This window comes from Colias croceus, chromosome 24 (genome assembly GCF_905220415.1).
Source record: "Colias croceus chromosome 24, ilColCroc2.1".
NCBI classification, from domain to species: Eukaryota; Metazoa; Arthropoda; class Insecta; order Lepidoptera; family Pieridae; genus Colias; species Colias croceus.
The window spans coordinates 494,385-512,172 of record NC_059560.1 but is presented as its reverse complement, the minus strand read 5'-3'; the positions used below and the strand labels follow the sequence as shown (position 1 = coordinate 512,172).

Sequence of the window (17,788 nt, the reverse complement as noted above, 5' to 3'; positions counted from 1 at the left end):
TCATAATATGTAACTTATGTCTAACTACAGTATCAGTACTTAAGTATTTTCTTCAGTTTTTATTTAAAAACCGACAAACAACCAAACTTCTTAACATGCTCATAACATCACATAACACGTGACACGAAAATATAATGATATATGAATTCATATGGAATATTGCATTAAATTATAAAGTTTCACTTTTGACAGCCCTACTTTAATGAAATATTCTCATTTAATGTCCGTGTATACCAAATGAATGATAATTAAGACGCAAGAGGAAATTTTTTACCCTTTGAGTTGAAAATGAGGCCGGAGGCTCATGCAAGGCCGCTTCATATGTGTTATTTATTTATTATTTTAAGAATATTATGTAGGTACATATTTCAAAACTCCATTCACACCTTGTCTTTATTTTTAAGGTAAATATAACCCTATATGGTTGTTGGCGAAATTTGTTAAAACTTATGTATTCAAAAACACATTATAATCCTGTTTTGTGACTTTCTAAAGTTTAAATCTTTTAATGAGTGACTCGCTTACTATTAGAGCTTATAAAATATCTTCCCCAATTGAGAAACTCGAACACCAATAAGTATCATCGTTTAAGTCGTATCGTTTATGAGAACCTCAGTAAAAAAATTTTATGTTTGTTCATAGAGCCTAAACTCTACAGCCTTGAATTTTGTGTACGTGTAGCTTTAATTAATAAATGGAAGATAAAAATCTATAGAATGTTATATCTACAGAAAAACAGGATAGTTTACTTTGTAACAAATATTAAAACTATTCAAAAAGAAGACCAGTTGTATAAACAATTTTGAATTTTCGATGGATAAATTATGTTCAAAAGATCACACAGCTTCAAAATCAACATACCTATAGTATAGTTTTTATTACATTATTTATTCAGTGTTTAATATGCATATAACGTAAGCTTGTAACAGGTAAGGTTATGTAGCTTATGATTACGGATTAAAAATTGTAATAATCTTATAAAAAATAGAGAACACTTTGAGAAACTGCATTTAACGTGTTTGTCAGGTTTTCAATTTGCATACTGAAGCGATAGGCTTATATAAATAATGCTGAAGTTAAAGAGGAAATCGTAGTGGTATCTTGACGTATGGCATTCGACTTCCGGGCATAGAGGAATGACATTCCTCGCGAATTGTTGCTCTATGGTTTATGAATAAAAACGCGCCCTAATTTTACAGTTTTTTTTTAATGAAAACAGTTACACTCTCATCACTGACCTTATTTTAAGTTTGTATATTTTAATTTTAAACTGTAAGTTAACTTATTGTAGTTCTGTACTCTATATTATGTCAAAGCATTATATTATGAGCTCGAATTATTGAATTGTGACGATTTTAAATATCTTCCGAATGATAATAAACGTGTTTTCAAGTTGGTAGCACTACATTATAACCTCGTTAATTCATATAGGCACATTTTACCAACATAAGACAAGTATTTGCCATTCTGGTAGGCATAAAATTGCTGATTGCATTACTAGCGTTGCGGTTAGACGACCTCAGGCATGCAGACAACTTGCGCATATCTTATGAGATGGAAACAAGTAAGATAATTTGCCACATGTTATATTTATAAACCTATTTACCTATTAATGCTTTCATGAAACAAAGAAGTAAGCGAGTAAATTGTTTCGTTTTAAAGTTCATGTCACAAAGAGTTATTGTTTCGTTTTAGGGTGGTTTTAGGGTAGGTCCCCGAAAAACCCAGTGTTGCCTCAAAATCTGAAAGTAGGCAGTACCTAGCATGGATACTTTCAGATTAGAGACTAAGAGGCAGAAAAAGCAGATATTTTTAGTAAGCCTTTAAATAAATTAAACCTACTCTATTTTTTTCCAAGTTATAACTGTATTACTCTTCTCATACCAAAAGTTGAAACCTCTGTCGTAACCACAAGTAAAAATGGAGCCAACATAATAGTAGTATAAAGATAAAGTTATTTTCCACGATAGCCTATGATTTATCTATACTTAAAACATCTTATGTCAGGTTGTACCTAATGTCAATATTTCTCAATATTTTGGGTAAGCAGCTCGGAATGTCCCAGTTAACAGTGGCCGGTTATATGATGTAACTATCGCATAATAACATGCCTTTCACTGCGTTTTTAGCTCGTGTCATTTGTACAGTTTGATTTATTTATGAATATTATGGCGGGAGCGTGCGTAGGAAGTGGACCAATCGCATTGCTCGCATATCGACCAATCAGGACGTTGTTGGCGGATGTTTGTGTCTGTATTGCGCGGTAGTTCAATAATCTTACTTTAGGTTATTTTTGTATGTACTAAGTTTTAATTTCCATGAATTTGGGTAAATACAATCAAGTGGCAACATTTGTCACTTACAATGCAATGAATTTATGCACTTTTGAACAAGAAAATACACATGCACATTCATTCTAATGAATAATGATGGATTTTTTTAAATGTTTTAATTTTTTCAATAATCAGATTCAAAAATTATTATTAAAAATTATTGTCCATTTCCTACAGTAGTATATGTTGCATCACGATCATTCAATACCAAAGTAGCACTTCTATGACAAGGACAAAACATCTAAAGTTGGACACTTTTACATAAAGCTCATAAATTTAAAACATTGTATAACTCTAACTCTGAGATCATAAAATATTATGTTATTTGGTAATGGAAAATTTTCCATACAAATGAGGACAATCTTTAAAGCTAAACTAATATTATCATGAGCAAAGATTAGATTTTTTGTATGTTTTTGACACGATTTAAATATAATATATACACTATTTTATTAAACACTAGGTTTCCGCCCGCGGCTTCGCCCGCGCAGTATAAGAAAAACCTGCATAGTTCCCGTTCCCGTGGGATTTCCGGGATTGCGTCATTTTCCCGGGATAAAAAGTAGCCTATGTCCTTTCTCGGGTATCAAAATACCATACCAAATTTCATGAAAATTGGTTCAGTAGTTTAGGCGGGATTGAGTAACACTTAACAGACAGACAGACAGAGTTACTTTCGCATTTATAATATTAGTATGGATTTATGTGACTACCACAGATTTGATGCCTATCAATACTTCATTTGTTTCAATCATTCACTGCCTATAGGCTAATGGCTATATAGGCAGTGAATAGACCATTCCATATTATAGATAGAAATAAGAAAGTCTGGCTGATAGTTACGCTTTCACGGCTCAACTACAGTGGCAAAAGTTAAAAACAATTTTTTTAGATTTTTTTTTATTTTTTGCTTGTGATTTTGATTTTTGACCACAGGGCAGCCAGTGACTCCACGCAATTAATAATGCTCTCAAAATATATTAATTTATAAAACATTTTGTATTTTTGCTTCGCTCTGTAAGTCTGTTGCCTTATTTTATAAAGCCTACCCGTTACCTGGATAAATAGATTTTAAAGCAGAAAAAATATTTGTTCAATTCAAACCAGTTTTACCCAAACATACAAGCAAACAACAGCCTTTGAATATTAGCAATTGAGTATTTGAATAAAAAAAAATTATTGATTTTTTCATGTATTTTAAAACTTTATTATTAATAATATTGATATTTAATGCAAAAAACTCCAAAAGAATGTTTTTCAATTAATTATAAGCAATTAAAAATTGATGAAATTCAAATTAAAATCACGTGACTATAAACGCGCCATGACTGGTCACCATAGATGTGACGTCAAAATGTTATAGTTGTATACGTTTTTGTATCAACTGCAATGTGTGAAAACTAACATTATGACGTCACACGCATCCGGGTGACGCTTCGGGAGTTGTCAGTGTGTTTTCGGTACTGGATTCAAAGACTAATTTTTATTTTGAAATAACTTTTGAATTATTGCAAAAATAAATTTTAAAAAATAGTTTTGTTATAAAACTAATATATAATCTTTCCATTTAGCACAAAAAAATTTTTTATTCAAATACTCAATTAGTATAGATTTTATTCATAAATATCACTCTCGTAAACATATAGTTTAAACACTTGACTCTGAAGCATAATTATATGATACCTGTTTAATAACGAAGGCTATTAAATGAAATTACAACTTGTGTTCAACAATAGGCCAAGCAATTTTCAATTTGCGGAAAATAACTGATGCAATGTACCTTTATGATGGATGCAATATTTACTTTATCCTATCTTGGATATAGTTACCTCTGCCTACCTCTATTTCAAATAAAATTTATGTATTTTTATGATGTTATCAACATGCGGATATAAAATGGAAAATCAATTTATTTTCTTCACGCGCCTATTTGAAGTTCGACGTCTTCACTACTCACTACTGACTACTGAGCCACCACTGCATTTTTATTTTTTATTATGGCAGCATTAGAACAATTTACTACAGCCACAATTTAAGTTGTATTGCTAGAATATTTTGTTCTGCTATTAATTAGTAAAAAATAACGAAATGAGCTGACAAAATACGCTCTTAATTACTTTATACTTTACCTTCTGGAGCCAGCAAACTTGAACTAATCTGTTTCATCTAAGACTTGTTATTTAAATTATTTAAAGAAGGCCTAATAAAATCGCTTCAGTATTTTAAAACGTGAAGAACGTAGTATAATTAAGTTAGTTTACATCCTACTAATCCTACTCCTACTATGATTATATATCCTATCCTATCCCAATCCTAAATCATCACTACATAGTATAAAACAAAGTCGCTTTGTCCCTATGTCCCTTTGAACGCTTAAATCTTTAAAACTACGCAACAGATTTTGATGCGGTTTTTTTCAATAGATAGAGTGATTCAAGAGAAAGGTTTTAGTATATTATAATTTATTAAGTGTTAGACAAAGCGGGCGAAGCCGCGGGCGGTAAGCTAGTAATATTATAAATGCGAGTTTGTGAGGATGGATGTATGTGTATGTGTTTGTTATCCTTTCACGCAAATACTACTGAACCGATTACAATGAAATTTAGCACACATATAGAGGGTAACTTAACACATAGGATAGGTTTTATCCCGGAACGGCCCACGGGAACGGGAACAATGCGGGTTTTTCTTTGAAATTTGGGTGAAACCGCTGGCGGAAAGTTAGTACATATATTATGTAACTTTAATTACATCATAACTTTTTAAATTGCATGTGAATAATATTAAAAATAACAATGAATTAATCGTCTGAATGCTAAGAAGATATTATAATTAAATGAATATAATATCCTTAATTGCTTTGGAGTCATATACGTATGAATAATATTTACATCTCCAAAAATTAAACGTACCTAACAATACAAATAATTTAAAGTATTACGTATAAGGTAATTATTCTCGAATATTTTTATAATCATCTCATACCTATGTACCTACCACTTAAATAATTAATCTACACTAAATTAAAATTAATATGAAACTCGTTTAAAAAATACCAACTACTTACAATATGCATATTCATAGCGATTATATTTTAATTTTTAATATGAATTATAATATAATAAATGCTGAATATTTTTCATGTGTGTTTTGCATTGTCAAATCTTAAGTTGTTTAAAAAATAATATAACCTATGATATGACTTCCTACAGGAGCACGGGCCAAATTGGTTTATATTTGTGAACTAGCGGTCCGCCCCGGCTTCGCCCGTGGTATATATTCACGTTTTCTCTACATAAGAACCATCCTCGTACTTCAAGGAATATAATAAAAAAAGAATTAAAGAAATCGGTTCAGCTGTTCGAAAGTTATGCGCTTACATTTTGGGATTCATTTTTATATTATAGACTAGCGGTCCGCCCCGGCTTCGCCCGTGGTACATGTTTACGTTTTCTCTACATAAGATCCATCCTCGTACTTCAAGGAATATAATAAAAAAAGAATTAAAGAAATCGGTTCAGCCGTTCTCGAGTTATGCGCTTACCAACACATTTTGGGATTCATTTTTATATTATAGATTAGTAATTTTTATTTTATTGTTAACATAATTATAAATAATATATAATATGTCCTATTATGACTATTACATCACCTTTATTAATAGTAGTTCATTTATGAATATTGATTTATACTGAAATATATGAACCTTCTATGTAATAAAAAAGTTACGTGATATGGTCTTAGAAATAGTCTAGATTTAAATACTGTACTGTATCTATACGACTAAAAGTACCTACTATTATCATTTATCGATGTTAACAATTTCATCTCTGAATTACAATTAGATCTCTGAAACATGTCTGAAACACACACTGTTTTATACGTAGAGATCTTATATACTGGTTTATTATCTACTAGCTTTCCCCCTGTGGCTTCGCCCGCTTTGTCTAAAACGTAATAAATTATATACTACAAACTTCCTCTTATCTATTAAAAAAACCGCATCAAACTCGGTTGCGTAGTATTAAAGATTTAAGCATACATAAGGACATAGGGACAGAGATAGCGACTTTGTTTTATACTATATAGTTAGATTAAGAGATCGTCATTTATTAAGTACAATATAATTTACAGGACCTGATTACAAAACGTAGGTAGAGAAATAGAAATTAATGAGAGCGTGTCGAATTTTTTCGTGAAAATGTTTTTCCTTTTGTTCATCGAAGCGGAAAACATGAAATACGATGTGATATACAGCCGGAACTATACATATAAATATATTACCCTTGCTAATAAGCTCTACTCTTAAAGATGATAAAAAGTATGTAAAAATATAGTACCTATCCATACTTATATTATAAAGCTGAAGAGTTTGTTTGTTTGTTTGCTTGAACGCGCTAATCTCAGAAACTACTGGTCCGATTTGAAAAATTCTTTCGGTGTGAAATAGCCCATTTTTCGAGGAACGCTACATATTATCATCACGATAAGACCAACAGGAGCCGATAAATGCAGGTGAAACCGCGCGGAACAGCTAGTGTATTATAATATCTGTGGTAGAAATCTTCCCCCGCTTTTGAGAGTAAGGCTTCATGAAAACGTTTAAATATTTAGAACGGTGATTTACACAAATTGCGATAAAATTAAATGCACGAAAACGCAGTTAAATAACCTACCTAAATCCCCTTTTTAATTACATACTCTGCTTAGAGAGATTACAGATACCTACTTATTTACCTATATCTGGTTTTGTGCCTTTTTACATGCTGGGATGGCTAAGCTTTAAACTATAATATAAGAACCCATGTTTTATAAAGATTATACATATTAATTACAAGCTGTTGCTCCGCTCCTGTTGGTCTTAGAGTGATGACATATAGCCTATAGCCTTCCTCGATAAAGGGGCTATCTAACACAGAAATAATTTTCAGACAAACAAATCGGACCAGTAGTTCCTGTGATTAGCGCGTTCAAACAAACAAACTCTTCAGCTTTATAATATTAACTATTAAGTTATATATAGTTATTATTAGCTCTACATTTAGTCTGCAGCTTTTCTTACGTGCTTATGTGCTTACGCGAAATTTCAACAAAATTAGTTTATTTATGATGAAGGAATGTGTGATAACAAAGGTACCAAAATCGTCGCCTTACTCCATAACGTGACGGTTATAACGCGACCTTGAAATTTTACTGTCAACGCGACTAAAGAAGTTTCACTTCAAAAAGAATCCATTAATACATAATATTGGGTTTGAAAACATCGGTTACCTGATCTTGAGACACTACAGGCTGTGAATAAATTATTATTTATAGGAGAGTTAATTATTTAAATTATCTTTAATTATCCTAATTATGAAGCTAATGTCAGAGTAACATGCGTATCCTTCTTCTTGGTATCCTTATATTTATTTTTGACGTTTAATATTTATTGATTTCTTTTGAATTGTCTGTATTTCAGGGAGGGTAGGCACCTATCTTTTTAAATAATGTATAATAACCTCAGATAATAATACCTAGTATATTATTATTAGTCTGTGATAATACTATACTAGAAGTACCTATAACTATACAAGGATTGGGATATGCCCGTGTCCCAGCAGTGGGAAAAATATCTGCCGATATAGATGTCATAGAGTCATGGTAGAGTCCTTGTAGAGTCTATGTATATGTGTAAATATTACGTTTATGCTATATTTCTTTAACATCGTTGTACCTTCAATGGTTCGATGCATGTCACCAAGAAGCTTATATCACAGAATACATAATAGTAGCTAAACGCTACTTATATCTAATACACTGGAGATTGCACTATGAACGTTGACTTGTCACGGGAAGGTATGACCTTGAATGACGCCTGGTTGTTTTTTTGTCCCTTTCACACCTAACTTGGCAAGTTGGTGTGAAAGGGATGAAGGAACAACCAGGCGTCATTCAAGGTCATACCTTCCCGTGACAAGTCAACGTTCATAGTGCAATCTCCAGTGTATCTATACATATAATAAATCTGTAGAAGGGTCAATTCTGTACATTGAAAATATTGAAAAAATAAATAGCAGGGGGTGTTACTGGATCGATACCAAGCCCAAATATGTGATTAAAAAAATTTTTGTCTGTCTGTCTGTCTGTATGTGAAGGCATCACGTGAAAACTAACGGTTCGATTTCGATGAAATTTGGTATAATTATACCTTATAATCCTGGGCATAAAATAGGATACTTTTTATCCCGGAAAAATGCGTAGAAAAAAAATAAATCTTAATTTTTCTTAATTGTTCCGCGCGGACGGAGTCGCGGGCGGAAGCTAGTTAGATATAAGCTTCTTGGATGTCACAGAGGTCTCGTCATTTACGTATTATAAAACCAAATACATATATAAAATAGCGGATCTTTTTTTGATATTTTGCTTCATAACTATTGAATAAAGTAACGATTTAAAACTTAACTAACTAATATGTAAATAAAGTTTAATTTTCACACATATTTTAATTTTTCCTCTTATCTATAAAAATCTAACGTAGCGCTTCTCGAAAACTGGTTGACCGATTTTTATGATATCTTTATGTATATGTGGTAGGTTTGAGAATTGAGAAGAGGCCGTACAATTATAATATTTTTATTTTCATGGTTACAACAGTTTCCGGGTCAGGTTTTATGTGAAATAAAATTATATATTGTGTGTGTGTATATTACTTCAGGTATATTATACACTAGCTGCGCTTCGCGGTTTCATTCGCGTGGCTCCGCTTCTGTTAGTTAGTTAGCGTGATTATTTTTAGCCTTCCTCGATAGATGGGCTATCCAAAACCGAAAGAATTTTTCAAATCGGACAAGTAGTTCTTGAGATTAGCGCGTTCAAACCAACAAACAAACAAACTCTTCAGCCTTATAATATTAGTATAGATATACTCATATTATCCTCTTCAGAGAAACACGCTCTTGTTCGTATCTTCAATTTATTTTTGTGCGGTTTCACCCGCGTGGCTCCGCTCCTGTTGGTCTTAGCGTGATAATAATATAAAGCCTATATTACTCGTGGATAATGAAGCTTTCGAATGGTGAAAGAATTTTTAAAATCGATCTAGTAGTTTATGAGCCTATTCATTACAATGAAATAAACAAACAAACAAAGTTTTCCTCTTTACAATATTAGTGTAGATATTTTTATATTACAAATATTATTGAATAAATTTCTTTTTTCATTCTGCTTAAGTTTTGAATATGCAATGATATTATGTCCACTCTATTATACCAATATGAGGTCATATTAGTAGAGTCATCTTTAGAGTACAATAATATTTTAAGATTTAAAATATTCATTTAAATTCGAAGCTTTGAGTTAACGACACAATTAAATTAATATAATAACTACTATATTTTTTAATACACTGGACTTGTGTGAGTGAGTACTATTAAAAAGACAGGAAAATGTTGAATTAGTATATTATACGATTAAATTAGCATCCAAATATATAAAATTTTAAACCTTTGAGATGTTGAATGTTTTCTATTCATATTAATTTTGTTTTGAGTAAGAAAAACCGGAGTAATTAAGTTGATTATTCTGAACCTAGAGCAGGATATAAGTTTAAAAACCGGCACAGATAATTATCAACAGTCGAATAAAAAATAAGCCAGCATTATTTAGTATTTTTAACTTAAAAACAGGGTTGTTTCAAGGATTTCATTACATAAACGATTATTTTCTCGGTACGTAAAATATTACATGTTGATTATTTTTTCACTAGGAGGGTACTTAATCGGTTATTTCTGTGCTTTTTCTAATATTGAACTTCGATTTCTTGTGTTTAATTTGATATTCAATTAATTTTTTTTTTTATAACTTTTGATGAAACTTATCTGAGAAAAATAACTTTACGCATTTAAACTTTCCTTTCCGTCCTTTTTTAGAGCACCTGTTTAAAATACTTCTACCAGCTTATAACCAAAGCACAGATAAATATTTTGTAGTTACATATGTCAAAGCTTCGGTGCAATGACAATTTTTTTTTAAGATTTCATGTTGAATGGTAATGACCAATGAGACAGTGATGATCATAAATAATGTTGATAAATGAATAATTTTCAGATAGTTTCAAATAACTCTATATTACGTTAAAATCCTGTTATGTTAGTAAGTTCTTTTTAATGTAGATAAAATCTTATATATAAAAATTAATCGCAAAATGTGTTGGTAAGCGCAGAACTCGAGAACGGCTGAACCGATTTCGATAATTCTTTTTTTATTATATTCCTTGAAGTACGAGGATGGTTCTTATGTAGAGAAAACGTTAATATGTACCACGGGCGATGCCGGGGTGGACCGCTAGTATGAAATAAATTTAATCCCTTTGCGATTAATATCACGTTAACGGTTATCGTAATAATTCAAACCTACTGAATCGAACCAATCATAGACGCTGTTACTCAACCATTGCGCTTATGCTATAACATTATTATTTTAAATTGCATATTATTTAGGTATATAATAACTTAGCATATTATGTACTAACTTATTTAATGTATAAATTGAAAATTCTGGAACATAACTTACCATATACTTACTTTTATTTATGAAATACAGCTCATGAAATTAATAATAAAAATCGTAAATGTAATTTAAAATGTAGAGTAAAATAAATAAATAAATATAAAAAAACTTTCCTTTTATTTCCGTTTATTTTCCATAATGTTTATGGTAAACAAAACAGAAGACAGTATTTACACGTCATTTCTTAGACAGTCGGCCCCTCAGTCAGGTCACTTTCTCTTCACAACCTTGATTTCTTACGCCTGCATTGAGTACGTTAACGTCTATACGTAATTTCAATGGTATTTTTGAGTAAGCAATAGGTAAGCAACGCTTTTACTTTTCCCGACTCACAAACTTTCGAACGCTCCCTTACCGAGGTAGATTGTAACGGAATTATATAAATAACACGGAAACTTATGTAAACTTATGTATGTATGTTCTTAGCTCTACATTATCTATTGCTTACACGCGTTCATATCATAGCCAGCTTTAACAATTAAAAAAAAGAAACCCTTACCAGGAATTCGAAATCCAAAGTTTAAAAAAAAACAAAAAGTCACAGACCACAAACACAAGAATTTGATGACACTGTCACTGTACGGCGCGGAAAATCGCGCGTAAACACAACACTTTCTAGTTTAAATTTCGATTCCTGCGTTTTTGTTTTAGGTTTTCGATACGGTATCGACTTCGCCAGTTAGCCACGTACGTCACGGACAGTGGCTTCGCCGGCTGTGAAGTCGGAGCGTAGTTTCGACGCGCGTCTTCGACCAATTTCTTGCCGCGCGTAGCCTCACCAACTATTATCCGGCCGGAGGAAATGCAATGCACCGGCCCGCCATTTCCGCAACGAAACGTGCATTTCAAAACGGTTGCATAATACATTAACCAACTAAGTGGACATGTTGAAATATGCCGTCCGTTTTCGCAATTACGACAAACTGCAAAAGATGGGTAAATAAAGTAGGTACCACGCATTAGACATCGCAAATATTACGTAGTCAGCAGTCGGGTTGTAGGAGCTTCATAAAATTACGACATATTATTATATTTTTATTGACGTATAAAATTGATCGTGATCGTTATTTCGTGCTCAAATCCAACGAACGTGCAAAATGCAGTTATCATTGACGATATGCACTTTATTTTTTTATTGGTGATTCGATGAAATATTAAATTTTAAACCACGTAGAGTCACGCTCTACCTATGTTTTAGTTATGATTTAAATTATTAGTAAAGCCTACTAGCGTCGATTTTTAAGCCTTTTAGTTATACGTATATATAATATGTATAAGTATATTTTTATAGAAACAAAATTATGTAAGTTTATAAAATAATACTTACAACACATTTTTGCAAACGGAGAATGGGATTAAGAAATACGAATTAGTTAGGGGCATGCATTGTTCAATTACTTTTTCATATCATTTTGTTATTAATAAAAAAACTGAAAAATGTCTATGCCTGACTCTACAATTCATTGGCTATGTTACGTTCAAGATAAAACTTTAGGTACCAGTGCAGCTCTATATTATTATAGAGTTAGATATTATGTAGCTTACGTTATATTTATTTGTATGGTAATATAACCAACTCATTTTATGCATCTGAATTTATTAAGTACGAAGTACAAATAAGTACAAAATAATTACAGCTTTCAAGGCCCATGTTCAATGTAAGCCGCTTTTATAATATTGTATCCTTTCATAATAATTCATGAGTGCATGAATGTATTAAATTGCCTATCGTTGACTGTAAGGCGTTTAAATTTAGCATCAGGTACATGAAATTCCAAAAATAGGTACTCATTTTTTATAATTGTATTTTGAGTCTCTACAATTTTTTATCACGTGTTACGCGCTGATTTATAAGCTTATCGTGAAGTAATAAATTTAAGTTATGACAAACGATAATAAAATAATTATTACCAAGAATTACGCTCGTGATTTTATAAATAAAACAAATTTGTTCATGATATCTATATTTATTCAGTAGTTTGATTATTTTTTGGTGCATCCTGGAATTTCAAGGGAAAATATGTCAATAAGCAATAGTTCTACAAACCAATGAGAGATGTTGAAACTGATATTCCAATGTATAGGTAGAGTCCAAGAAGCTTAAATATCTAATGCACTGGAGATAATATTTTTTTGTCCCTTTCACACCTAACTTGGCAAGTTGGTGTGAAAGGGATGAAGGAACAACCAGGCGTCATTCAAGGTCATACCTTCCCGTGACAAGTCAACGTTCATAGTGCAATCTCCAGTGTATTAGATATAAGCTTCTTGGTAGAGTCAAACAGGAAAACTCTGTTCTCGATAACCACATTTGCCCGCTTTTTCTTTTGACAATTTAATTACATACTTAGAAACTTATAATGTGGTTCTTCTTTCTTTTGCATAATTTGTAGTTCATTTTTCAGAAGCAACTATAAAATACAGTCAATACAGAGCAGAGTGCTATACCTAAGAGCTACAGTTATGGCAAGAAGACTATTTTCTCTACGCGTTAGGCCCTTCTCCCATTACGATACTTCTAGAATACGATACTCGAGTAGAATACGAGTTAGATATTTGCTCGCTGCCCGATGCTCGGATATTAAGCGACAGAAAAATGACTAAATTCATCATTATTGTGCCTCATTTTTGGTGACGGACGTTATGTCGAGCGATTCCAGTGACGACGTAAGAGTAGGAAGTACTGGATTCATCCATATATTGAAAGAAACATAAATTGTAGAGTTTTTGTAGCCGCACGAGAACTATAACATGATGTTAAGAAATTTTTATCTTTCTACCGAAGAGATACGCGCAAGACGCGGCGCAAAAGCGACCAACAGGGTGAGTCGTGCGATACTAGTCACGGACGTGTAGGATACTCTTTGGTGTAGGATACCGGTAGCATAGTATGCGAGCCCACATACAAATGTAGGTGAGATACTCCGCGGTGACTAGTCTCAGAGACTTGCTGGATACTTGAACCGCCTGTGCGTATCGCAATAGGAGAAGGGCCTACAAGGCTGACAAGGCGCATCAAAATGCATTATAAAATATTTTTCTAGCAGTATATTTCAAAGAAAAAATAAAATTCAGTATAATTAAAAAGTTATTAAATTTCTGATTATAAATTGTGTAGGTTAGAGGTTGCCTCTAAAACATTTGGCTTTAGCATGTCCATACCAACCTGTAGTATGTGTAGTATTATTAATTCTTATTTAAATTATACTACTCTTCAATCTTGTCTCTGTACGCCTCTTCTGGAATAAAAAATCTGTGTTTGTGTTGCGTATTTCCAAACTATACATAGCCAGAACGCAACCATAGCTCGTGTATACTTTGTAATGCTGTTTTTAAGTTTTTTATTACAATATATATACACGAATTTTGCGTACTGATCGTGTATAATTTTTAACGCGGATGCTTGCTTCTTCGTTCCAAACTATACACGATCAGTACGCAAAATATAACTAAATATACCTTTTTTTATAGTGGGGAAATCTTCCAAAGATACCCACGGCCCCCGGGGAAGGAGCCGTGGGTTATGTCGGATACTTACCGACTAAAACCCCACTGTGTTCCGTCGAGCCACTTTAATGATGGGGCCGCGGGTTTTGGTTATAATTCTTCCGCGACAACTAAATATACCTACTACACCACACGGCTAACGCTTGAGCGAAATAATAAATACATATATAGGCAATCAAAGACATGAACAGTTATATCTATCTACATTTATTCTTCTTGATTGATTCAGTAAAATATGGAATAAAAATATTATTAGGTAAGCTTAGAAAAATAAATAGGTAACAGATAATATGTATAAGGGTCGCCTATGGGTTAGGTTAGGTTCGTGTTTTTTTTAACTACACAAAAATAGGAGCCCCGCTTCGCATGCCTTACCGCATGCATGCTGGCACTGTATATTTTGGAGCGCTATTCTTGCTTACTTCACTACAAAGTATACGCGAGTATTTGCGTACTGCTGTTGTGTAGATTGGAAGAACTTTGTAAAAAAGTTATTTCCAAACTATACGTGATTAGTTTCACACCGTTGCGTACTGGCCTTGTACCTATAGTTTGGAAAGACGCGTTTGTGTTAGGTACTTTACCAGACCTTTACCATCAAACCATAGACTACAGTATACATATTATAAATGTCACTATTTGTATTCTCTAATCTCTTTGATGTCACTGTTATTTGATAAATGTCAGTTGTCAGTTGTCACACAATATTTTTAGGTTATAATATTATAGTGGGAATATTTCAATTAAAATATTAGTTTCTATTTGATTTCATATCAGAAAATGGCATTATTAAAGAATATATCGATCAGAAGTATAAGTTAGTGCACATTATTCAAGTAAAAAATGTCTTATTTACTTTTGTTTTCGTAAATATATAATTGTATTTATTTCATTTCAGTATCGAATACTCATCGAATTGTGTTGGCAAACATTCGCTCCACATCCACGGCTGTAGTTGACGAAGATGCTCCCGTAGAAATGGAGAATCCATTCAAAAAAGAAGCCCGTCAATGTATTTTGTGCAAGATGAATATAACACCAGATTATAAAAACTACAGGCTCCTTTCTCAGTTCCAAAGCCCATATACTGGCAGGATATACGGAAGACACATAACTGGATTGTGTAAAGCAAAACAAGCTGCAGTGGAAAAAGAAATTCGGAAAGCCCAAAATTGTGCTTATATGCCATACTACTACAAAGATAAATCTTTCTTGAAGGACCCCAAGCTGTTTGACCCTGAAAACCCAGTTCGTTCACATAGATTTTAGAATATTATAATGTTGTAGTGTAATGTATATAGTAATAAAGTGTTTGTATTTAGAGTGAGTTGTTATTTTTATTAATTGAAATAATTTTGTCCTTTGCCTAAGGGGTTGCCTGGTAGTGATCACTCTGAAGTGATAAGGCCACCCCATTACACATATTATTAAAGCTGTAACTATGAGATTTAGTATTTACTTTTAAATTCTATCAAAATAATATGTGTGTGTTAAATGAAGGCACTTACCTCCAACCCGAGATGAAAACTTGTTTAAAAGAAATAAACAATTTTTATTATTTTTTATTATTATTTTTTTAAATAAATAAATAATTTTTCATAATTTGTAGGTTTCAAGTATAGCTTTATTTGTGAAAAAACTAGGTATCACACTGGTCTTTGCAAATCTTCTAAATTTATTAAATAAATTGTGAATGAGACCATTTTGTAGCAATTTATGTATTAAAATTGTTGTACATTTTTTTTTAAATATTAGGTTAACAAATAATACCTGCACAACCTGCCTATAATGATAATACATTAACTTATAGTAAAAGAAACATGAAATTCATAAAAATATAATTTATTTCTTAACATAACATTATGTATTAATACTAGATAAAATTAAGCTTCTATCATCTGGAGTAACAAAACAATCATTTTCTACATCATAACCAACTAAATCTGGCGGTATTTTGAGTGTCTGCAATATTTCAGAGTAATCCATATTCTTTTTATCAGGAAATTTATTTCGCATCAGATCAAATAGTTCAAAGAGAGCTTCCTGGCATCCCCTTTGCCACTTCTTTATTAAATTTCGTAATTCTTCCGTATCCTCACTCATCGTTTTAGCAACTAATAAATTCTTCTTCATCTCTATTCTTGCTTTTAATTCATCAATATCCCTTTGCGTTATTGACCCAGTTGATTTAGCTTTGACAGGCTTAATTACTTTGTCATAGGATTTCTTAACCAAAATTGTTCTTTTATTAAAGCATTCAAAATCATCATCATCTTCAAATGAGTTTTGAGATGTGTTTATTTCTATAATCTTTGGTTTTAATTTCGGTATAACTATATTTTTTATTTTTGTTTTCAGACCTGTTGTTGATGTTTTCTTGTCTTGTAATTTTACAACTTTAGTATCAATAAAATCATTATCTAAGTCCGTGTTGGTTTTTACGTTTTCTTTTTTACTCAATGCACATAGCGGAGTGTCGTCTGAATCAGAATCAAAAAGAGTTTGTGAAATAGAGTTATTTGCGTTACTATTTTCTTGTTCAACCTTATCTAATTTCAACCTTTTGATCATTTTCTTTTGAATTAAAACTACACATTCTTTAGTTAAATTATTAGGACTTCTTTTCTTTACAGTCTTTTCACATTTAGTGTCCCCATTTTCCTTGCTTTCATTATCAGTTATAAGAGATTCCTCTTCAACATTATTTTCTGCTATTTTTTTAGAAACTAATTTACTTTTTGAATTTGTTCTAGACAATTTTGATAACGGACTAGATTTATTTATTGTTGAATTATTAGAAATTGTTTCGGAATTCTCACTTTTAGTTTCTTTTAGTATTGGGTCCACATCTTTGATAATATCAATGTTCTCAGCTTCCTTAATTTCTTTCATTAATAAAGTCTTGGATTTCTTTTTAGATAGTGAAACATTTCGTACAGGTGTGTCATATTTTGTATTGTTGGAAGTGCTTATAGTGGATTTCGGTGTAGAATTTATTTCTGTTTCAATCTCATGAATAGAATCTGTATCTTCACTGTTACATCTCTTTCGTTTTTTATTATCCTTTTCCACTTTAACGTCTGCACTGCTACTTTTTCCATTAGAAAGTGGAGATATAAATGGTGATGGTCCTCTTTTACCCCACTTTCTTGATAATCCCACTCTCCTACATGGTGTTAGTAGAGATTTACTTATTCCGCCTGGGGTTTTGGGTGAATCAATTCCCGCCGATTTGACGCCGCTATTCATATTTGGATCCCTTTTTTGACTCATATAAAATTAATAATCGAATTAGACCTTTATTTTTATTTGTGATGTTCACAAAAAATATATTGTCATTGTCATTTATGTATGAATTAGGAATTTCAAATTGTAGGTATCCACCTATCAAATGCTAG

At 31.9% G+C, this 17,788-nt stretch overlaps 3 protein-coding genes across 3 annotated transcripts in view; 1 reads left to right on the top strand and 2 right to left on the bottom strand.

Moving 5' to 3' along the window:
- The window catches only part of LOC123702855 (ABC transporter G family member 23), an 84,617-nt gene extending 73,002 nt beyond the window's left edge, over nt 1–11,615 (bottom strand). The window contains exon 1 of the mRNA XM_045650677.1: nt 11,383–11,615. The gene's annotated coding sequence lies outside the window, so the exon portion shown is untranslated. The remainder of the gene's footprint in view (nt 1–11,382) is intronic.
- A 3,452-nt stretch (nt 11,616–15,067) lies between these two features.
- Nucleotides 15,068–15,713, top strand: LOC123702854 (28S ribosomal protein S18c, mitochondrial). Its single transcript, XM_045650676.1, has 2 exons — nt 15,068–15,207; nt 15,289–15,713. The coding sequence occupies exons 1-2, from the start codon at nt 15,171–15,173 to the stop codon at nt 15,657–15,659; spliced, it is 408 nt and encodes a 135-aa protein (XP_045506632.1). The 5' UTR covers nt 15,068–15,170; the 3' UTR covers nt 15,660–15,713.
- Nucleotides 15,714–16,216: 503 nt separating this feature from the next.
- On the bottom strand, nt 16,217–17,669 carry LOC123702853. Its single transcript, XM_045650675.1, has one exon. It carries the CDS (start codon nt 17,661–17,663, stop codon nt 16,251–16,253), a length of 1,413 nt encoding a protein of 470 aa, XP_045506631.1. The 5' UTR covers nt 17,664–17,669; the 3' UTR covers nt 16,217–16,250.
- Nucleotides 17,670–17,788: the final 119 nt, after the last annotated feature.

Coding starts and splice junctions, on each gene's coding strand:
- LOC123702854 (XM_045650676.1), top strand. CDS start 15,171: ATGGCATTATTAAAGAATATATCGATCAGAAGTATAA. Junction 15,208..15,288: donor TATATCGATCAGAAGTATAA/GTTAGTGCACAT, acceptor ATTTCATTTCAG/TATCGAATACTCATCGAATT.
- LOC123702853 (XM_045650675.1), bottom strand. CDS start 17,663: ATGAGTCAAAAAAGGGATCCAAATATGAATAGCGGCGTCAAATCGGCG.